This window comes from Oncorhynchus masou, chromosome 28 (genome assembly GCF_036934945.1).
Source record: "Oncorhynchus masou masou isolate Uvic2021 chromosome 28, UVic_Omas_1.1, whole genome shotgun sequence".
NCBI lineage: Eukaryota > Metazoa > Chordata > Actinopteri > Salmoniformes > Salmonidae > Oncorhynchus > Oncorhynchus masou.
The window spans coordinates 65,262,441-65,287,739 of record NC_088239.1 but is presented as its reverse complement, the minus strand read 5'-3'; the positions used below and the strand labels follow the sequence as shown (position 1 = coordinate 65,287,739).

The following is a 25,299-nucleotide window of genomic DNA, read 5'->3' as shown; positions in this document are numbered from 1 at the left end:
AGAGGGAGGGAGGGAGGGAGGGAGGGAGGGAGGGAGGGAGGGAGGGAGGGAGGGAGGGAGGGAGGGAGGGAGGGAGGGAGGGAGGGAGGGAGGGAGGGAGGGAGGGAGGGAGGGAGGGAGGGAATATTCATTTACACAGTGTTGCCTTTTTAAGTGGCCCTTTTATATTTTGCAGCACTTGAGAATGATCTGATCCATCTGGACCAAACATGTTTATTTTTTAAGGCAAACTGCTGACGAGGGAGAAGACACACACACATAGAAGCAGGTGTGTCACACGCATAAACGGTGCCAGAATTGCTGCATGTCTGACGATTAGTACAGTCCAGAGCAGACAAGGTCACGTGGTGTGATTTAACCAGGCCTGTCAATTCCCAGTCATTGACAAACCTATGAGGGGTCAAAGAGATCTGGTCAATCTGATTGGACAGTGCCTGGGGACCTGCAGACAGACAGACCTACAGTAATAAAGAACACACAGGCAGCCATGAAGCCACAACACTAACTGAACCTCACTATGGAGTATCACTTCATATCACAACACTAACTGAACCTCACCATGGAGTATCACTTCATATCACAACACTAACTGAACCTCACCATGGAGAATCACTTCATATCACAACACTAACTGAACCTCACCATGGAGTATCACTTCATATCACAACACTAACTGAACCTCACCATGGGGAGTATCACTTCATATCACAACACTAACTGAACCTCACCATGGAGTATCACTTCATATCACAACACTAACTGAACCTCACCATGAAGTATCACTTCATATCACAACACTAACTGAACCTCACCATGAAGTATCACTTCATATCACAACACTAACTGAACCTCACTATGGAGTATCACTTCATATCACAACACTAACTGAACCTCACCTTGGAGTATCACTTCATATCACAACACTAACTGAACCTCACCATGGAGTATCACAACACTAACTGAATCTCACCATGAAGTATCACTTCATATCACAACACTAACTGAACATCAACATGGGGAGTATCACTTCATATCACAACACTAACTGAACCTCACCATGGAGTATCACTTCATATCACAACACTAACTGAACCTCACTATGGAGTATCACTTCATATCACAACACTAACTGAACCTCACCTTGGAGTATCACTTCATATCACAACACTAACTGAACCTCACCATGGAGTATCACAACACTAACTGAATTTCACCATGAAGTATCACTTCATATCACAACACTAACTGAACCTCACCATGGAGTATCACTTCATATCACAACACTAACTGAACCTCACTATGAAGTATCACTTCATGTCACAACACTAACTGAACCTCACCATGAAGTATCACAACACTAACTGAACCTCACCATGGGGAGTATCACTTCATATCACAACACTAACTGAACCTCACCATGAAGTATCACTTCATATCACAACACTAACTGAACCTCACCATGGAGTATCACTTCATATCACAACACTAACTGAACCTCACCATGGAGTATCACAACACTAACTGAATCTCACCATGAAGTATCACTTCATATCACAACACTAACTGAACCTCACCATGGAGTATCACTTCATATCACAACACTAACTGAACCTCACTATGAAGTATCACTTCATGTCACAACACTAACTGAACCTCACCATGAAGTATCACAACACTAACTGAACCTCACCATGGGGAGTATCACTTCATATCACAACACTAACTGAACCTCACCATGAAGTATCACTTCATATCACAACACTAACTGAACCTCACCATGGAGTATCACTTCATATCACAACACTAACTGAACCTCACCATGGAGTATCACTTCATATCACAACACTAACTGAACCTCACCATGAAGTATCACAACACTAACTGAACCTCACCATGAAATATCACTTCATATCACAACACTAACTGAAACTCACCATGGAGTATCACTTCATATCACAACACTAACTGAACCTCACTATGGAGTATCACTTCATATCACAACACTAACTGAACCTCACCATGGAGTATCCCTTCATATCACAACACTAACTGAACCTCACCATGAAATATCACAACACTAACTGAACCTCACCATGGGGAGTATCACTTCATATCACAACACTAACTGAACCTCACCATGGAGTATCACTTCATATCACAACACTAACTGAACCTCACCATGGAGTATCACTTCATATCACAACACTAACTAAACCTCACCATGAAGTATCACTTCATATCACAACACTAACTGAACCTCACCATGGAGTATCACTTCATATAACAACACTAACTGAACCTCACCATGAAGTATCACTTCATATCACAACACTAACTGAACCTCACTATGGAGTATCACTTCATATCACAACACTAACTGAACCTCACCATGGGGAGTATCACTTCATATCACAACACTAACTGAACCTCACCATGGAGTATCACTTCATATCACAACACTAACTGAACCTCACCATGGAGTATCACTTCATATCACAACACTAACTGAACCTCACCATGGAGTATCACTTCATATCACAACACTAACTGAACCTCACCATGGAGTATCACTTCATATCACAACACTAACTGAACCTCACCATGGAGTATCACTTCATATCACAACACTAACTGAACCTCACCATGGAGTATCACTTCATATCACAACACTAACTGAACCTCACCATGGAGTATCACTTCATTTCACAACACTAACTGAACCTCACCATGGAGTATCACTTCATATCACAACACTAACTGAACCTCACCATGAAGTATCACTTCATATCACAACACTAACTGAACCTCACCATGGAGTATCACTTCATATAACAACACTAACTGAACCTCACTATGGAGTATCACTTCATATCACAACACTAACTGAACCTCACTATGGAGTATCACTTCATATCACAACACTAACTGAACCTCACCATGGGGAGTATCACTTCATATCACAACACTAACTGAACCTCACCATGGAGTATCACTTCATATCACAACACTAACTGAACCTCACCATGGAGTATCACTTCATATCACAACACTAACTGAACCTCACCATGGAGTATCCCTTCATATCACAACACTAACTGAACCTCACCATGAAATATCACTTCATATCACAACACTAACTGAACCTCACCATGGGGAGTATCACTTCATATCACAACACTAACTGAACCTCACCATGGAGTATCACTTCATATCACAACACTAACTGAACCTCACCATGGAGTATCACTTCATATCACAACACTAACTGTACCTCACCATGGAGTATCACTTCATATCACAACACTAACTGAACCTCACCATGAAGTATCACTTCATATCACAACACTAACTGAACCTCACCATGGAGTATCACTTCATATCACAACACTAACTGAACCTCACCATGAAGTATCACTTCATATCACAACACTAACTGAACCTCACTATGGAGTATCACTTCATATCACAACACTAACTGAACCTCACCATGGGGAGTATCACTTCATATCACAACACTAACTGAACCTCACCATGGAGTATCACTTCATATCACAACACTAACTGAACCTCACCATGGAGTATCACTTCATATCACAACACTAACTGAACCTCACCATGGAGTATCACTTCATATCACAACATTAACTGAACCTCACCATGGAGTATCACTTCATATCACAACACTAACTGAACCTCACCATGGAGTATCACTTCATATCACAACACTAACTGAACCTCACCATGGAGTATCACTTCATATCACAACATTAACTGAACCTCACCATGGAGTATCACTTCATATCACAACACTAACTGAACCTCACCATGGAGTATCACTTCATATCACAACATTAACTGAACCTCACCATGGAGTATCACTTCATATCACAACACTAACTGAACCTCACCATGGAGTATCACTTCATATAACAACACTAACTGAACCTCACCATGGGGAGTATCACTTCATATCACAACACTAACTGAACCTCAAAAATATTGTGTTCTGACAGCAGCAATTGATAGGGGAGAGTTTCATACCACAACACTGTCCTGAAAACAACTGTCTGAGTGAGCTGACAGAAATGGTCAAGTCTTGTTCTTCCGTGATCTCTCTTCAAGTCCCAAGGGACACTGGGAAGTGGAGGAGGGGAAAAGGGGGCAGTAAATAACCCACTTCACTCCAGAATCGAGAAATGTTAATACAAATTATAATCAGTGTTTGTGGGGAGAGGTGATTGTTTACCGACACTGTGCCTCATCACTGCCGGGAAGGCCAGAGCCCATAACCCAGACCCTCCCTGTTTTCTTCACTTCTGTTTTCCCTTCTTTGAATGTTGGTGATGGCCTTATTGAGACGTACAAACGCGACGATGAGAGACACATATTCATTATAAGTGACAACAGACACTGGACTCTATAGCAGAGACGACAAGACGGTTCTACATGGAAACCAAAAGGGTTCTAACTGGAACCAAAAAGGGTTCTTCAATTCCCAGTCATTGATGACAGGGGATCTACAAAGGGTGCAATTCAGTCTTTACTTCTTACCACAACACCTGCTATGAAATAATGGGATTCACACACATTTTTCTGAGAATTGCTGGAAGGGACTTTCACTTCCACAGCAAATGACTGCGTAATAAGCATTATTCAAATGAAGCTGCATTTAGTCTAATTGAATGTAAAGAAAATCCTACGCTTTAGAGATATTTCTGCAGACTGTCTATCTGCTCTCTCCTCTCCAACGGTACGGTACAGCGGGCAGCTCTGCCTTAAGCCCAGAGGGACTACTTAACTACCTCAATGCTAGCTGCTGCTGTTATCTCCACCAGACAAGATGAGCACGCCGAGCGGGGAGCGGCGTGGTGAGTTTGTCTCAATGATAATTAGCTCTTATGTGTAAGCATAATTCCCCTTCCACGCTACGCTCCTCATTACTCTGTTCTGAGGATGGATGAGAGGATGAGAGGAACGGATGAGAGGATGAGAGGAGAGTAGAAGGAAGGCAGACAGCAGAGAGAGACAGCTGACTAATTAGGGATCTGGAACATTGGGAACATTCCGGATGTTCTTTGGGGATTCCCCCAGCTCCAGGGAATCCCCTGAGGATGATGTCTGATCAACAGGTCTGTCTGAGAGCAGCTATCAGACAGACTGGTGTACAACAGGAATACAGATCTCTCATTTTAGTAGACTAATTACAAATATTTCAATTAATTTGAGCAAATGGCAGTTTCACAATCGCACGCACACACACACACACACACACAAACATACACACACACAAACTCCAGCTGTAGGCCAGAGACAGGAGGACTGTCAGAGGACAAAGCAGTCAATGATCATGTTGAGGCAGACACTTGTATTAGCAGCCTGCCTCCTGCTTGCTTGCAGTCTTCACCACTCTACTGACAGTAGAGGGCAAGCCAGGGGGGACAGGGGGAATGTTTATTTACTATCCTTGTAGGGACCAAACAATTGATTCCCATTCAAAATGGTATTTTCCCTAAGCCCTAACCCCTAACTATTTTATTTGAATATGCTTTGTTTTTTTAAGAGAAGGGTTCATTAAGCATGTATTTCCCGGTAAAAGCTACACCAGTTGAATTCGGCGCATGTGACAAATGAAATTGGATTTGAATTGATTTTACTTAGTAAAACCAAAAAAATTCTAACATAGAATAAGAAGTATGCTTGATGCCACATATTTCTTTAGTGTGAACCCAGTACACCTCCTTGTTTGTCTGAATTTGCAGGTTTTACGCACCAGCCAAGCTTTTAGGAGAGCAACATGGTTCTCTTTTGATTAGTAAAACCAAACACACACTGACAGTGTTTTAATTAGCTGACCTCAAGCTCCAGCTCAGCCAATCTATCAGCCCATTGTGTTGATTAAACTTAGCTGCCCATGTGTTTGTAGCAATGCACACACACACACACACACACACACACACACACACACACACACACACACACACACACACACACACACACACACACACACACACACACACACACACACACACACACACACACACACACACACACACACACACACACACACACACACACACACACACACACACACACACATGCTCTCTGCTTTTATCCCTGACCCTGAGTTAAAACAGTGTGTGGGAGTGTTTTATAGGGAGGCAGACTCAACTGTTGTCTTCTCTCTCTCTCTCCTCCTCCTCTCTATCCTCTACTCTCCTTGGTCCTGTGGGTCTCAGGGTTTCCGTTTTGGAACATTTTGCGCTGGACATTTGACCAGCAGCATTTTAATTCACTGAGCATTTACAAAATGTACTGGACCCATATGCATTGGGTTCTTAACCTGTTTAGGACGTCCACCCATAGTGCTCAGGGTGACAGAAATCCCATTTACAGTGAGCTCCAAAGGTATTGGGACAGTGACACATTTTTTATTGTTTTGGCTCTATACTCCAGCACTTTGAAATGTAAATGATACAATGACTATGAGGTTAAAGTGCAGACTGCTCGAATATGAGGGTATTTTCATCCATATCGGTAAACCGTTGAGATATTACAAAAAATATATCACTGTCCCAATAATTTCGTAGCTCACTGTAGACGATGGTAATTGATCTTAACAGAACATGCAACTGAAGGATACAACGGCACGCGTCCTTCTTACTGAATTCCGATCCCAATCTGAAGATGTTAGAATAACTGTTCCCGTGTACTTTTCCTCAGCCAAAAAGACGAGTAACAAACAACTAAATCACTAGCCTGTCAATCTACTGTCCCCCAAAAGTGAACCTATTCTATTGGTTAGATAGTCGTTCTGTGCGAGAAAGAAATAGCCTATTCCAAACAGACCCTGGAACAGTTGTGGGACGATACATTCCACATTCATACAACCAGTAAACCTAGGCTACATCCAAAGACGTCAAAAAGGGGGCGGCTCATGCAACAGATCAAAACATTTAACTTAAAATGTTGATCAACTATTATTTCTTCAAATTCTAACACAGCAATGCGCACAAGGCAGTAGGCTACACATAAATGTCGGTTTCATAACGCAATAAGCAGAAAACATCGCAAGCATTTCATGGACGAGATTAAAATATCCGTTCGAAATTTAGAAAAAGTGGTGATCTACAAATGCAACAACTAGCATGGGCTGCTAATATGACTAGGATTGTGCCTTTGGCTACTGTACAATGAAATAAAGTTTATTTGAAAATGAGAGAAATAGGCTACTGGTTTCAGTGGCATATGAAATAATACAATAATTGCCTGCACATTTGGTTGGATTATGGCTAAAATACTTTGAAGCAAGGTAAGACATGCGTCATAATATGTAGTAAGAGGTTCAGGTTTCAAAGAATTAAGTATATGTTTCCAAAATGTTAATGCCTCCAGCTCATTGCAAAGTGGTGTGTGAGGCACTAAAGCCTGCCTAGTTCCCTATACACTTGAATGGCGAATGGGAAGCATGCTTCAATTATAGGTTGAGAAAAAAAATGCTCTTTTTAATTGTGTCTTTTAGTTTTTAACATGTCCTTGTAAAAGCACTCCATCCAGCAGCAACGAACAAGCTACGTCGACTGGTATTTCAATCAATGAATAGGCTAAAATGCATTATTTCACAATGGGATTCTTTTTTTCTCCCAGACAATTGGCCGGTGCTAATTTAAATGATCAGCTTTTCATGACCAAAAGCCCCTGACCCGGTGCCAGGATAAAGTGACTAAGGGGGCAGTTGAAATCAGAGAGGGGGCAAACATTTTTGGTTTTCTTGCATTGGAATTACAGGGCATTCGGAAAGTATTCAGACTCCTTGGATTATTATAAAATAGTTTTTTTCCCCTCATCAATCTACACATGATACCTCCGGTCATAATCAATTCAGTGTCAGTCAATAACGGGATGAAAACCTCACACACCCCATCATAGAGCAGACACTCCTGCAGGCCCCCCTCACATTATTCACTTAGCCTATGACAGAGATGAGAAGCATTTTTCCCCGCTTTTTATGGAAACCCAAAGGAGTCAACTGGCCCAGTGGTTTTCCATACCCCCTGACACACACCCTGCTGTGGGTGTCCTGAGACAGTTTAGCATGGTTAAACTGCAGAGAGGCATAATGCTGCAGAGATTATACTACCTCACAATCATATCCCACAGCAATGAAAAACATAGAGAGGGGATGTAATAAAGAGGTAATGAGATAGGAAGAGAGAGGGAGGAAACAAAGAGAGAGGGATGGGAATGGATGGAAAGAATGAAGAATAGCAGGTAAAGAAGTGTTTTCCTGCAGGTGTCAGTCATTATACCTCTCTTTGTCTCAAGCCATTTCAGAACTATATAAACCTGACTGTTTTCTCTTTCTTTCTCTCGCTCTCTGACTATCGTTCCCTCTCTCTTTCTATCTCTGAATCTCTATCGTTCCCTCTCTCTGACTATTGTTCCCTCGCTCTTTCACTCTCTCTGAATCTCTCTATCATTCCCTCTCTCTCTTTCTCTCTCTATCGTTCCCTCTCTCTCTGACTCTATCGTTCCCTCTCTCTCTGACTATCGTTCCCTCTCTCTTTCTCTCTCTCTCTCTCTATCATTCCCTCTCTCTTTCTCTCTCTATCGTTCCCTCTCTCTTTCTCTCTCTTCATAACCAGATAGTGAATTAGGAGCTATTTTCCACTAACAGTGTGGATGACCTTCATAGAGAGCCATGATGAGGCAAGACAATCAGACCTACACTGCACCAGAAGGCTATTTCAGGGTTCCAAAGCCTGCAAACGGTTTCTCTGTTTCTTTAGGGTGAGTCACCACCACCTCAGAATGATGACGGTGACAGACAGGAAAAGTGAGCAAGAAAACATGTTAATTGCATATGGGTTTGTGTGGCCTTGGAATTTCTGGTTCTGTAAATACTTAGAGCACACACAGCTCTCTACTCAAGCATCCAAATACCTGGTGCCATGACAACCCAACCTGTTCTAACGTAATGAGAGTACATTTGTAAATGTCATCCAACGTCCTCACTGCCCCTATTTCTACCAACACACACACACACACACACACACACTTACCTAGCCACCCAGCTCCAGAGTTGGGAACACACATGTCAGTCTCGGCGCTGGGCAGGACGAACCCCACCACAAACACCTCAACACCGTCTGACATCAGCGCCATGCCCAGCACGAAGAACAACTGCCACTGTAACCTGCCGTGGCCACACTCCTGCATGATCAGCTCATACTGCTGGGCCAGCTCCTCCTCGTCCGCCTGCCTCTCCAGCTCCAGCTCCTTACGGTCCCTCAGGCTGTCTGAGACAGGTTGACCCAGAGAATCCTGCCCATCCCTGGGCTTCCTGTCAGTGTAAGCAGGCACGCCCTGGTACTCCCCCTCGTAGATCTCATCTTCATCATCATGACCCTCTGTGGCGTCACTGGCGTAGTGTTCGCCGTCTTCGTCGTTGGCGGTGCGGCTGCAGGGAAAGTGGCCATTGCTGTCGGGCTGTGTGTAGAACGTGTAGTCATTGTCTTTGTCCTCGTTCTGGAACTGGCTGTAGTTGTGTTGGGAGGAGTACTCTTCCGTAACACGGTTCACGATCTTGCTGACCTTCTTGGCGGCGTGGCGTTTGGCCTCTTTGGCGATGTCCTTCGCGCCCTTCACCAGCGACATCCTGTTGTTGTACGACTCATCCATCTCACTAACTCTGATTAGTTATCTATCTATCTATTTGTCTTTATTTGTCCTTTATCTAACCTGCTAGGTCAGTTGGGAACCAATTCTCATTGGCAAGAATTTCTGCCAAAGAACTGCAGTGGAGGACAACTTAACTGTCAGAGACTTAACTTACATTAGCCTACTTGCTTACTATCTTCTGAAGTATCAGTGTAAGTTACTGAATGGCAATTCAGTTGCAGCAAACCACAGTAAGTTTGGAGGTGGTTCAAATGCTGCTAGCGTTGGATCGCTAGCTGTTGCTGCTGTGGTGAGGAAGAGCAGATCTCTATGGCAGTGGGATGGGAGCAGTCACAAGGTTGAGCGGTGAAGACAGCTGAGTTCCAGTAATAGAGATCACCATGCAGACTGTGGTTAGATCTGGTCACAGCTCATCTATCTGTGGAGAGAGAGTAATACATTTAAGACTTACCTTAATACCCTAAACTGAACCCATATCACCTTCTTTGAACTGGACAATGATTTGGATACAGCAGTGTTCAGGTTCCCTTTGTCAATATAAGTTCCCACAATCAGGTTTTCTGCAGTGTTCTATTTCTGCCGGTAGTTAGTGAGGAACCCTTGAGGCCTTCAGTGTACGCTATAAATCTTCCTCAACAATATCAGTGGATATGTCTGTCAGTCTGTGAGGTCAATGGAAAGAAATTAATGTAAAAGGCGGAAACAGGCCAAAAAAGAGAGAGAAGGGGATAAATAAAAGTGGATAGATTCCATGCACCCTCTGACTGGAATGGGCCTCTGAGACACCCGTGTTTTCTGTTTGGGGTCTATGACTTCCATCTAGGTCTGTATGATCCGTCAAGTTTTATTATCTATTATTCTGTGTCCGGTCTAGACTGGTCTGTATATTCTGTCTGAGCCTTTGTGTTCCATTCCATCTAGCTCAATGTATTCTGCTGTTTTCTTCCAGGAATCTATGTACTGCTCCCAGGCCAGGCTACAATATACTACAGTCCAGTACATGTCATGTGGTGTGGGACTGGCGTCCTCCTCTGTGACTACTTGACACTGTGACTGAGGATCTCAGAGGGCCTGTCAAAACATCAGGCCTCACCATCAACACCCTGCCCCCAACACCACAGCCTGCTGACAGACAGCATCTCAGACATCATATAACAAATCAAATGTTATTTTAACAGAGCCTAGGACACATATCCTAACATTATTTCCAGTAGAGTTATTTTAGATAATACTGTGTACTATCTATCTTGGATAAATTCTCCAAAACCTGTTTTAGCATGATATCTGTTTATGTCCCAGGATTCAAGTGGAGTAGAGTGTAGAGTACTGAGGCTGGGCTGAGGGACGAGGCGGGGCTGAGGGGTGAAGATGGGTTGAGGGGTGGGGCTGGGCTGAGGGGTGAAGATGGGTTGAGGGGTGGGGCTGAAGGTAAGTGTGGGCTGAGGGGTGAAGATGGGTTGAGGGGTGGGGCTGGGCTGAGGGGTGAAGATGGGTTGAGGGGTGGGGCTGAAGGTAAGTGTGGGCTGAGGGGTGAAGATGGGTTGAGGGGTGGGGGCTGAAGGTAAGTGTGGGCTGAGGGGTGAAGATGGGTTGAGGGGTGGGGCTGAAGGTAAGTGTGGGCTGAGGGGTGAAGATGGGTTGAGGGGTGGGGCTGAAGGTAAGTGTGGGCTGAGGGGTGAAGATGGGTTGAGGGGTGGGGCTGAAGGTAAGTGTGGGCTGAGGGGTGAAGATGGGTTGAGGGGTGGGGCTGAAGGTAAGTGTGGGGTGAGAGGTGAGGCTGGATTGAGAGGTGAGGCTGGGTTGAAGGGTGAGGTTGGGTTGAGGGGTAAGGCTGGGCTGGGCTGAGGCTGGGCTGAGGGGTGAGGCTGGGCTGAGGGGTGAGGCTGGGCTGAGGGGTGAGGCTGAGCTGAGGGGTGAGGCTGAGCTGAGGGGTGAGGCTGAGATGTGAGTGCCGGGTGAGTCCCCTGTATATTTATAGGCAGATGACAGGTTAATTAATGTATGGTGTTTGTGCTAACCTCTGGTCCCAGGGCTTTGATAAGACATCAGGATGAATCTGTCTTGCTAGCAGGTGCATTGAAGCTGGGCTCTAGACCAACCTCAACCAGCCCTGGGCTCTAGAACAAACTTAGCCAGCCCTGGGGTCTAGACCAACCTCAACCAGTCCTGGGGGTCTAGACCAAACTCAACTAGTCCTGGAGATTTTGCTGCAGTCAAATAGAGTGGAAAGCAGCGTTGTTCTGAGGGGGGATGATTGTAGTCGTGTGTGTGATGTAAAACGCAACTTTATATATCCGTGAGTGTGTGTGCCCATATGCATGTGTACAGTATGTGTACAGTATGTGAACAGTAGGTGTAAAGTATGTGACGTGTGTGCACCACAGGCATGTTATAAGTATGTTCTCTTCCTACCTCATTCCACCAAATCAACTCAGTCTGATAAAACAGGTAAACCACACTGTAACAAACAAAGAGACAACAATAATCCAACACCAAGACAACAAACAACTCCCCAGCTATCTCTACTTCCTGTTCATCTGGCCCATCTAGAGGAGAGAGAGCCGTCTCAGAGACTGCGTACCAAATGTACCCCCAGCTAATTCTACTTCCTGTTCATCTGGCCCATCTAGAGGAGAGAGAGCCGTCTCAGAGACTGCGTACCAAATGTACCCCCAGCTATCTCTACTTCCTGTTTATCTGGCCGATCTAGAGGAGAGAGAGCCGTCTCAGAGACTGCGTACCAAATGTACCCCCAGCTATCTCTACTTCCTGTTTATCTGGCCCATCTAGAGAGGAGAGAGAGCTGTCTCAGAGGTTGCGTACCAAATGGCACCCTATTCCCTACATATTGCTATGAACCCTGGTCAAAAATAGTGCACTATATAGGGAATAGGGGTGCCATTTGGGACACAACCAGTGTTCTCTTCCCATTAGACAAGTCCCCTATGACAGTAATGTAGCTTCTCTAACACAGTGTCTGACGGCTCAGTGGAGTCTGGCAGGACATCACCTTTATTTAAATCCAGGTAGGCTAGTTGAGAACAAGTTCTCATTTACAACTGCGACCTGGCCAAGATAAAGCAAAGCAGTGCGACACAAACGACAACAGAGTTACACATGGAATAAAAAAAACGTACCGTCAATAACACAATAGGGGGGGAAAAGTCTATATACAATGTGTGCAAATGGCGTGAGGAGGGAAGGAAATAAATAAGCCATAGTAGAGAAGTAATTACCATTTAGCAAATTAACACTGGAGTGATAGATGTGCAGATGATGATGTGCAAGTAGAAATACTGGTGTGTCAAAAAGCAGAAAAGTAAATAAAAACAATATGGGGATGAGGTAGGTAGATTGGATGGGCTATTTACAGATGGGCTATGTACAGATAGACTGTGTACAGCTGCAGCGATCGGTTAGCTGCTCAGAAGGCAATCTGCAACTTAAAAGGCCTTGTCGGTCTGTTTCATTTAATTTCACTGTATGATGGTGGATCCATCCCTTCCTACACATAGTTAATATGCTAATGACCCTTAATGTTGACATAAGTCACCGCTGTGCACCTTGAGATTCACAGATAACACTGTGAATGTACTGTATATGGTACATCAGCATAAACACACACACTGACAAAGTTATGGTCACAAAATCACTTATGCAGATTTGACACACATCCACCCACAAATCCAGTCAAATGCCTTTCCACATTTCTGTCCCTGCGTAGCGTAGCTGCTGTGCCTAGCACAGTGATTATGGTTACTATAGGCTCACGGTGCGTTTTACTAAGAGGTACAAATGATTTCCTCCTAGTGGGGCTGTCATGGCCCGCTGAAGCCACACAGCCATCTTCATTAATCACACACGTGCATGCACAAAAGCACACGCTCGCGCACACACACACACACACACACAGTGAATCACAGAGAAGGAGAGATTTGTCCCATTTATGGGTCATAAAATGTAAAGCTGAATAAAAATAAAAAGGCCTTCATCTGCACTGTGATATAGAACAGACAACAGTTCAGGACAGGTGGTACGGGAATGACATATTTCCAGATCCAACCAGGGTTGTGATCAGTAAACAGGAAAACATAGCATGATCAGTAAACAGGAAAACAGCATGATCAGTAAACAGGAAAACATAGCATGATCAGTAAACAGGAAAACATAGCATGATCAGTAAACACGAAAACGGAGCGTGATAAAAAATGTTTATTTATTTATTTTAAATATAAAAATCAGGATTGGCGATGTATTACCTCCTCCATTTAAAAACATTTTCTCCTGTTTGGTGCTTTCTGAACACTACCCAGGTATTCCTCAGGGAGAGAATGTGGTGTGTGTGTGCAAGGGGGATATGTTTCCTTATAAGGATGTTTCAGGAAGGAACGACACCATCCTCTAATCTAGGTAGCTGCCGGATACGGCAGTAGCATCAGAAATGGTTTCCCCTGCTAACCGCTCCCGCTCGAGCTGCCAACTCCGAACTCCACTCACGCAAGGACACACACATACACACGCAGCAGTTTATAATTTACGTTCTGCTATAGACAGGCACGGACACACACATACACACGCAGCAGTTTATAATTTACCTTCTGCTATAGACAGGCACGGACACACACATACACACGCAGCAGTTTATAATTTACGTTTTGTTATAGACAGGCACGGACACACACATACACACGCAGCAGTTTATAATTTACCTTCTGCTATAGACAGGCACGGACACACACATACACACGCAGCAGTTTATAATTTACCTTCTGCTATAGACAGGCACGGACACACACACCGACAACTCCCTCTGTTGACAAACACACGAAGTCTCACACAGAAACGCACACCAGTATACAATTTACTGTAAGTCCTAATTGTACACACCCAAACAAACACACACAGACAAACCCACCCAGCTGCCTGGCTAAGTGCAACAATTTATTGATGGATGGCTGTGTGGGTTGACTGGACAGCAGCTGTAGGAGACCCACCACGGATGCCCTAGCCAGTTTCATAGAGGCACTGAGGACTGTGTGTGTGTGTGTGTGTGTGTGTGTGTCAGAGTTCATGACCTCTCTATCAGCAGGGAAGAGACATCTTGGTTCCAGTCCAGTGGTCAGCTGGCAGGTTGTGACATCATGAGGTCGTGATCCTGGACCTGCATACCAACTTTTGAAAGATAGTGAAAAGTGTATTGTTTTGAACTACCAAACTAATACTTTGCTTGCTAAAAACACCAGGTTATTGATGATTTAAGATGAGATTTTCTAAAATGTCACAGCGCTCTGCAGGAAGAGAAATCTTATGGCTACCTCGTCAGCTAGCAATGCTCAGGCATCATCCAATGTCGTTACACAGGAGGCAAATGCTTTGATTGACACAACTATACTGGTCAGACTCTATGACACTTAAAGTGTCAGACGAGGATTTTCCTTCTTTGCCTATAACCCCAAGCAAACCTCTAGCGTCCAAGAAAGACATGTTTGAACTGGGCCCAGATGCCACTGCCAATAAGGATGTTATCGCCACTCCTTCCAGGCTCATCATTGCAAGGTCCGATGCCATAGAGAAAATGGTTGGCGACAACGCAATGAAAATCCAGGGCTTAAAAAAAACAGTTGACTTTGCATGCATGGAAATCCGGGCTGTTAAGAAGAAGGTCGCCCACATCGAAAAGCGTGTCGAAAAGGAGGAGGGAAAGATGGACTTGTGCCAAAGAAGAATCGCGGAAATCGAAAGCTACTCCAGATGGAGGAATCCGAGACTGTATGGAGTTCCCAAAGCAGATGGGGAGAACGTTCCGGCAAGAGACCATCAAAGTCTGCCAAGCTATCCTACCTGTGGAGAAGGCTAAGCTAGCAGAGTTTGTCGACACTGTACATCGCCTCGGCACGAGAAGGCAGGGTGACTCCAAGCCCAGATGTGTCATTCTCCAATTCACATCCCAGATCTACAGGGATGCCATTTGGAAAGCAGCCAAGAAATCTACTTTCCTACGCGACAACAATCTGCGGTTTGCTGAAGACCTCTCGAAAGCAGAATAGAGAAAAGAGAGAAAAACTGGCCAGCTGTGGAAAAAGCACGAAAGAAGGGAAAGCGGCTTCCTTCATCGGAGGGCGATCCTTCATCAAAGGATCCGAAATCAACCTTCCTCCTTGAGGACTGTCATAGGCTGTGCTTGGTGGTCAACATAGGCTACCTCTGATGTGAGCAGATCCCACTCCTGGCTCTAAGGTGATTTAACCTTCGCTCTAACTGCACAGGACTACTGGAGTAATGGATATTTACTATTTTATTTGTTCTCTCACTTCTGATATTTTTACCTGTAGTATAGGCAGTGAGCAAGCTCTTTGTTGTTTCTTGATCTGGCAGTTAGCTTTGTTATGCTAAACTATTCTCACTCAATTATTTATATCTATTTGGTGTGCAACGCTGGTTTCGTTTCATTCTTTTTCGATTTGCGATGGCTGTTTAGCTCATAGTACTTTGTTCTCTATTCCACTTGGTCGTTGTCTATAGTTTCACTCAATGCTAGGGGGTTAAGAAATAATGTAAAGCATAATTTTTATTTGCCAAACAGCTTAAAACAGATGTTTTTTTCAAGAGTCTCATTCAGTTGCTATCGACGTCAACTTCTGGAGATCTCAGTGGGGTAATGATGTATGTCTCTCTCATGGCTCTGAACGCTCTGCTGGAGTTATCACTCTAAAGAATCACTTCAATGGAAGTATTTTGCACCCCGACTGTGACCCTTTTGATCACTTACTTTGTCTTGTTATCAACTGTCACAACATCATCCTTATTATTACCAACATTTATGGGTACAATTCCAAACTTGAAAATGATCACTTACTTGAATCTTTAGAAAAGCGTGTTCTCCATTGGCTAACCAAGTTCCCAAAAGCTTTACTTATAGTAGGTGGGGATTTTAATATTTCGCCGAATAATTTAATTGATAGATGGCCTCCGGGACAGTCCACTGCTATGAATACAAGTTTGAGTCAGGTTATGGAAAGGTTCGATATTATAGATCTTTGGAGAGTAAAGTTTCCTAATGACCAGTCTTTCACTTGGAGTAATAAGGCATGCTCCACACAATCACGCATAGATTTTTGGCTGGTGTCTAAATGTTTTGATTAACAGGGTATTTCTGTTAACATCCTTGACACTCCCCTTAGAGCTATTTATATTGACATTAACCTTTTTATCTCTGATAATGGCCTTTGCAGAGCATCCTACTGGAAGCTTAATAACTCTAAATTAAAACATGAGTTGGTCAAGATGGAGATAAACAATTTAATTACACACTTTTGGAACAAAGTAGAGGTCGACCGATTAATCGGAATGGCTGATTAATTAGGGCCGATTTCAAGTTTTCATAACAATCGGAAATCGGTATTTTTGGGCGCCAATTTCCGATTTAAAAAAATATATATAATAATTTGTATACCTTTATTTAACTAGGCAAGTCAGTTAACCTCTAGTGACTCCCCACCCCGCATGCGGGAGCGTAATCACCGACTGTCACTAATTAGCATAACGCAACGGACATAAATATTCCTAGAAAATATTCCTATTCAGGAAAATCACAAATGAAAAATATTGAGACACAGCTTAGCCTTTTAATAACTGTGAACTTTTTAAATGAGGTTGGAAAATATTTAAGAAAATATGAGAGTATTCTTGCCAAGACGAGGAGAGCTGAAGAATGTGTAATTACAAAGATCACAGCTTTAAAAATATATATACAGTGCCTTGCGAAAGTATTCGGCCACCTTGAACTTTGCGACCTTTTGCCACATTTCAGGCTTCAAACATAAAGATATAAAACTGTATTTTTTTGTGAAGAATCAACAACAAGTGGGACACAATCATGAAGTGGAACGACATTTATTGGATATTTCAAACTTTTTTAACAAATCAAAAACTGAAAAAGTTGGGCGTGCAAAATTATTCAGCCCCCTTAAGTTAATACTTTGTAGCGCCACCTTTTGCTGTGATTACAGCTGTAAGTCGCTTGGGGTATGTCTCTATCAGTTTTGCACATCGAGAGACTGAAATTGTTTCCCATTCCTCCTTGCAAAACAGCTCGAGCTCAGTGAGGTTGGATGGAGAGCATTTGTGAACAGCAGTTTTCAGTTCTTTCCACAGATTCTCGATTGGATTCAGGTCTGGACTTTGACTTGGCCATTCTAACACCTGGATATGTTTATTTTTGAACCATTCCATTGTAGATTTTGCTTTATGTTTTGGATCATTGTCTTGTTGGAAGACAAATCTCCGTCCCAGTCTCAGGTCTTTTGCAGACTCCATCAGGTTTTCTTCCAGAATGGTCCTGTATTTGGCTCCATCCATCTTCCCATCAATTTTAACCAGCTTCCCTGTCCCTGCTGAAGAAAAGCAGGCCCAAACCATGATGCTGCCACCACCATGTTTGACAGTGGGTATGGTGTGTGTTCAGGGTGATGAGCTGTGTTGCTTTTACGCCAAACATAACATTTTGCATTGTTGCCAAAAGGTTCAATTTTGGTTTCATCTGACCAGGGCACCTTCTTCCACATGTTTGGTGTGTCTCCCAGGTGGCTTGTGGCAAACTTTAAATGACACTCACTTTTTATGGATATCTTTAAGAAATGGCTTTCTTCTTGCCACTCCTCCATAAAGGCCAGATTTGTGCAATATACGACTGATTGTTGTCCTATGGAAAGAGTCTCCCACCTCAGCTGTAGATCTCTGCAGTTCATCCAGAGTGATCATGGGCCTCTTGGCTGCATCTCTGATCAGTCTTCTCCTTGTATGAGCTGAAAGTTTAGAGGGACGGCCAGGTCTTGGTAGATTTGCAGTGGTCTGATACTCCTTCCATTTCAATATTATCGCTTGCACAGTGCTCCTTGGGATGTTTAAAGCTTGGGAAATCTTTTTGTATCCAAATCCGGCTTTAAACTTCTTCACAACAGTATCTCGGACCTGCCTGGTGTGTTCCTTGTTCTTCATGATGCTCTCTGCGCTTTTAACGGACCTCTGAGACTATCACAGTGCAGGTGCATTTATACGGAGACTTGATTACACACAGGTGGATTGTATTTATCATCATTAGTCATTTAGGTCAACATTGGATCATTCAGAGATCCTCACTGAACTTCTGGAGAGAGTTTGCTGCACTGAAAGTAAAGGGGCTGAATAATTTTGCACGCCCAATTTTTCAGTTTTTGATTTGTTAAAAAAGTTTGAAATATCCAATAAATGTCGTTCCACTTCATGATTGTGTCCCACTTGTTGTTGATTCTTCACAAAAAAATACAGTTTTATATCTTTATGTTTGAAGCCGGAAATGTGGCAAAAGGTCGCAAAGTTCAAGGGGGGCGAATACTTTCGCAAGGCACTGTATATCTTACTTTTATTTAACTAGGCAAGTCAGTTAAGATCAAATTCTTATTTTCAATGACGGCCTAGGAACAGTGGGTTACCTGCCTTGTTCAGGGGCAGAACGACAGCTGTTTACCTTGTCAGCTCAGGGATTCAATCTTGCACCCTTTCGGTTACAGGTCCAACACTCTAACCACTAGGCTACCTGCTGCCTGTTGAAAGTCTCTCACAGGAGGACAAATCTGTTCTGTTTGAGCTACAAAACAAGTTGGATGATATGTATGAATTGAAAGCAGAGGGAGCCTTTGTCAGATCTAGGAAGAAGTGGCTTGAGGAGGGTGAACCAAATTCATCTTATTTTTGAAGGTTAGAAAAATACCACTCTAAAAATAATACAATTCAACATTTAAATAGTAATGGTCTCATCACAGATGATCCCAAATTAATCTCTAACTTTAGTTGCAACTTATACAGGAATGTATATAGTTTTATAACTCTTTTTTTTACTCTCTGGGGGATGTGAAATCAATTGGGGGGAACAGTGTGATGACCCTATTATAGTTGGAGATCATTTATTCTATTGAACACCTTCAAAATAATAAGTCTCCTGGGACTGATGGTATATCTGCTGACTTTTACTCAACTTTTTCTCAACAGTTGGCCCCATTTCTGTTAGAGGTCTTTTCTGAAAGCATTACACATAATGCCCTCCCTCCCAGTTTGACTCAAAGTCTGATTACATTAATCCCTAAACCCAAGAATGACTTGCTTCTACTCGATAATTGGCATCCAATCTGTCGGCTCAATAATGACTACAAAATATTAGCCTCTATATTTGCAAAAGGAATGAAGGCAGTATTGGACTCAATTATAGAAGAGACCCAATCTGGATTCATGAGGAATAGACATATCTAATAATATCCAACTGGTTTTTAGACCTTGACTATTCTGATCTAATATAATCTTCGAAGATAGTTTTATTGTCTTCTTAGACTTTTATAAAGCCTTCGATACAGTGGAACATGAGTTTCTATTTCTCTCCCTTGAGAAATTTGGTTTTGGGGAATTATTTTGTAGTACCATTAAAGCTCTATATGAATGGGAACAGTTCAAATCAATTAAAGCATGACACTTCTCCTAGATTTGATTTGAAAATGACCTCTTCCTGCTTGCAACCCAACTTCTTACAAGTTCTGTTAAATCCAGCGATATAAAGGGATCTCTATAGCTGACAGAGATATTATCATAAGTCAGCTTGCAGATGTCACAACCCTCCTTTTGAAAGATGCTGACCAGATTCCTAGAGCAGTCGGTGTGATAAATATATTTTCCAAAGCATCTGGTCTTTGCCTAAACCGTAATAAGTATGAATTGTTTGCTGTTAAAGACTGTGTGATACCCTCTATATGCAATATTCCAACCAAGGAAAAAGTAACATCCCTTGGGATTACCTTAGGATACCTTGGGATGTAAGGATCAACAGGAAAGATGCTCATAAAATGTTATACCTATTATTGAAAAAAACAAAAAGAAGTTGAACCATTGGTTGTAGAGGGATTTATCCTAGAAAAGGTTGAGTATTGCTTTCTAAAGCTGAAGGTGTCTCCAGACTTTCTTATGCAGCCCAGTCCCTATATCTTGACAACAAAATAGGTAAAGCGGTTGACCAGGTGCTTTTCAACTTCATCTGGAAAAATCGTACACATTATATTAGAAAATCTGTCGTTATGAACTCATATGAATATGGTGGTCTCTATTTATTTTGATTTTCCTACTTTGAATAATACTTTTAAGATAAATTGGGCTATACATTTCTTAAAGAATCCAACTTCAATTTGGAATTTCATCCCTCATATCTTCTCCCGTCTTGGTGGCCTCAATTTTGTTACTTTGTAATAACTATAACATTGATAAAATTCCTGCAAAATTATCTCCTTTTCATAGACAAGCATTCTTAGCGTGGTCATTAATATATAAACATAATTTTTCCCCACATAGGTATTTCATTTGGAACAATAAGGGCATTTTGGAACAATAAGGGCATCTTTATTTTTCAAGAACTGGTTCAATAATCATATCCTGCTGGTGAGTCAATATTTTAATGCAGAAGGATTGTTACTCAATTAATTATGAGGAATTTTTATCTCGTTACAATATCCTTGTAACACCGAGAGAGTTCGCCATAGTCCTTGACGCTATTCCATCTGGAACTCTCATGTTATTTAGAGGTGTAGCCAGACCTCACCTTCTTGACCTACCCTCGCTTAATCCAGTGGACTCTCCAATAGGGAAAATATGTTTCTCCTTGCTCCCTCAGAACAACAGATGTATAATGTTCTTTATTTCAAAGGGATATTGTATCCATTCCGTATGTCACAACTTACTGGAATACATTGGTCGCTAATATCTGTTGGAAAAAGGTCTGGTTATTACCACACAAATACCTGCTTGTTAACAAGGACAGAGGTCTCTTTCAGAATGATCCTTAAGTATTACCCTGCAAATCATTACCTGAAGAAACTCAAAAAAGACATTAACATTGACTGTACTTTTTGTAATGAGCATCCAGAAACAGTTTCGTATTTATTTTGGCATTGTCTACATGTAAAACAATTATGGAAAGATATTCACAGTTTTATAATTGTTAATATTCTTGATAACTTTTGTTTGTTATGGGAGACTGTGCTGCTCGGTTTCCTTAAGTATAATAAAGATAAATAAAAACAATTTTACCTCATGAATTTGACATTGTGCTAATGTCAAAATGTCATATTCATAAATGTAAATTCAGTAATAAAAAAAACACTCTTCTGTGTTTTCTATAAGGAATTCGAGCAGTACATTAAGACCATTCAACATTCTTCTAATAAGAAAGCTGTTAAAACAATGAATGTGTGTATTTCTTTTAAGGTCTTTGTATAATATGTCATTTGTTGTACCCCCTAGCATATGTTATCATTGTCTATCTGTATACTTGTATGTATACAGATTATTCTACATTAAAAAAACATGTTGTGGGTTGGATGACATGAATTTGGGAGAACTCCCAATGCCTGAAAAGTTTTAATTTTTGGGGGCTTGTTATGCAATCAGTATACTGACATAAAGACCATGACATATGGCTTTTATATCAGTTTGCAAAAGTAATTACATTAAATGTGACTATATCAATGGAACAATATACTCATGAGTTGATAAATTACACATTTTTCAAACCAATAAATTGCAGGATGTTACATCTAGCTACCGATAGGCTATTGATATTTACTGCTATTAAGGCTTTGTTGAAATAAAATAAATGAGATGGATAAGATTTTATTTTATGATGCATGAACTCCAAAGATAAGCAGGTGAAAATACACATTCCCTTTATTCCAACCTGAAGTCAACATTGAGTTAAGGTTGGTTATGTCCCAAAGCACCCTGATCCCTATGTACTGTAGTGTACTACTTTTGACCAGAGCACATAGGGCTCTGGTCAAAAGTAAGGCACTATATGGGGAATAGGTTGTCATTTGGGACACAGCCCTGCCTGTATAGCTGAGCCAGGGAAATGTCAATATGCCATGTTCAGTCCTGCTCAAGCTCCCATAATGAATTGTCTAAACTGTTTAGAATTGGTCTCCATCAAACTTTCACACAGCCAATGTTACAGTAAAAAAGAGAGATATTGGGCCGATGGATAGTTGTGTATGTTCAGCCATTGACAATGGAGGCAGAGATAGCAGTACTGGGCACTGTCTTCAGTGTCTTTCTCCCTCTCTCTCTTCAAGTACCACAGATTCCCCCTTTACTAACGCGGCTCTGTGAAGTCGTGCGGAGGCTGCACTGCATGGCCACAGTAAACCCGGTCGGGAAGGTCATCAATCACCGGCCGGACTTTTGTTGCAAAATGCATCCTGTGATGTGATTTTCTTGTCCTGACATTGTGGTCGGTAATCAATTCTCCATCCTCCTCTATCATCGGACTGTTCCTCTCTCCGCAGATTACTCAGTAAACCAGCACTATTTGTAGCAGCATCGAACTCTCTCTCCCCCTCTTTCTCTCTCTGCCTCTCTCTCTCGCTCCCTTTTTCTCTCTCTACCTCTCTCTCTCGCTCCCTCTTTCTTTCTCTGCCTCTCTCTCGCTCCCTCTTTCTCTCTCTGCCTCTCTCTCGCTCCCTCTTTCTCTCTCTGCCTCTCTCTCACTCCCTCTCCCTCTTTCTCTCTCTGCCTCTCTCTCACTCCCTCTCCATTCAATGTAATATCCTATGGTGATTGAATGATGAGTCCCACGAGATGGTGTGAGGGATTTATGAGGCATAAACATATGTGTTGTGTTTTTTAAATCTTTCAGTCAAAAAGTTTATTTATTTGAAAGGGTTGTGCGCATTCGTTAATTGATCAACTACATTTTTGTAGAACCGTTAGTCTAATCAGCATACATATAAGCCTACTGAATAAATTAAATTAAGTATTCCATCTATCCTCGAGTAGCCTACATGAGTACAGCTAAATATCTAATTCATGCGGGGTGATGTGAGCTCAGCGGGATGACGCGGTGATGTGAGCTCAGCGGGATGAAACGTGTAGATCAGGTGTCCCACTCCAACAGCAGTTACATCGAGGGCACAGCATGCGCAAATACCTACAACGTTTGAAGATCTGAACGTGACACCTTTTAAGTTTCCCTCAAATATGCAAAAGCGAAGCCTGTTTATTAATGATATCGTATTCTATACATGTCGTAGTATACATAGCAAATATTTATAGTTATTGATGAGCTAATCTAATGCGAGTACGGTTCGATACACATTTCAAATCTACATTTATCCTACTGTAAACCGAGCAAAGATCACGGGGATAGCCCACTCACAATACACAGGGTTTGCATCAAAGAGATTAAGTCAAATTAAATTATAAAGACGGGGGGAGATACTCACCGACTACAGAAAACGGGCAGTTCGTTACAACATCGCGGGGAGCCAGCTGTGTGCTTTTCCAGTCGATATGCCCTAGTTTCCCTCGCGACACAGCAATGTCGGTAGTTAGTGCCCGCGCGCTGAGGGTTCTTTCTCTTTTCTCCCGCTCTCCTTTCCTCCGACATGCAACCGTTCAACCTCTGCAGTACTCAAAGAAAGAGGAGAGGACCCTGAGAGAGAAAGAGAGAGGGGATGGGGGTGTACTGAATATGAGGGACTAGGAAGAATGAAATCAATAATCGTATACCAGTGAAGTGGGTAATGCCGTGTAATGGAACAATCTGTATGGTATCTAATGCTGGGGAGGGTTGAGTGTTGGAGGGAACACTGTCGGTTACGTTGCGAGTATATTACAAAATAAAGAAACAAAATGAGGCAGATAAATAAGAGGATAGGCTGCAACATTGAACAGTTGGTCTTGAGGTCAAATTATAACTGTATAAACTATCAGACTGGTTGTGCATTCATTTTTACAATTTGTTTAAGTAGACCTATTCAAATTGGTTAAACTCAATCTGAATCATACAACTTGCGAATGAGTTGTATTTAAAGTGTATTCATCATACACAGGAATACACAGGAATATTTTTAGAGATGTGACTCCAGCAGCTTGGCCACTACTATGCTGATAGAGGCTCTAATATATGGATTTCGTATGAATGTGAATACAAATTTGCATCTGCTGGTCACAGATACCTTAAATGGGCGTGGACCAGAAAAACAGTCAGTATCTGGTGTGAGCACCATTTGCCTCATGCAGCGGGACACATCTCCCTCGCATAGAGTTGATCAGGCTGTTGATTGTGGCCTGTGGAATGTTGTCCCATTCCTCTTCAATGGCTGTGTGAAGTTGCTGGATATTGGCTGGAACTGGAAAACGCTGTTGTACACGGCAATCTAGAGCATCCCAAACATGTTCAATGGGTGACATGTCTGGTGCGTATGCAGGCCATGGAAGAACTGGGACATTTTCAGCTTCCAAGAATTGTGTACAGATCCTTGCTACATGCCATCAATAGAATGCAATTGTGTTCATTGTTTGTAGCTTATGCCTACCCATACCATAACCCCACCGCCACCACGGGGCACTCTGTTCACAACGTTGACATCAGAAAACCGCTCGCACCCATGACTCCATACATGCTGTCTGCCATCTGCCCAGTACAGTTAAAACCGGGATTCATCTGTGAAGAGCACACTTCTCCAGCGTGCCAGTGGGCATCGAAGGTGAGCATTTGCCCACAAAAGTGGGTTGCAAGGCCAAACAGCTGTCAGGTCAAGACCGTGGTGT

General features: G+C 42.4%; 1 protein-coding gene across 1 annotated transcript in view; it reads right to left on the bottom strand.

The window, feature by feature from the left end:
* The window catches only part of LOC135518085 (synaptic vesicle glycoprotein 2C-like), a 56,094-nt gene extending 31,954 nt beyond the window's left edge, over positions 1-24,140 (bottom strand). The window contains exons 1-2 of the mRNA XM_064942970.1: positions 23,970-24,140; positions 9,060-10,096 (exon numbers count right to left, since the gene is read on the bottom strand). Coding sequence (XP_064799042.1) covers positions 9,060-9,678 — 619 coding nt within the window. The 5' untranslated portion in view covers positions 9,679-10,096; positions 23,970-24,140. The remainder of the gene's footprint in view (positions 1-9,059; positions 10,097-23,969) is intronic.
* Positions 24,141-25,299: the final 1,159 nt, after the last annotated feature.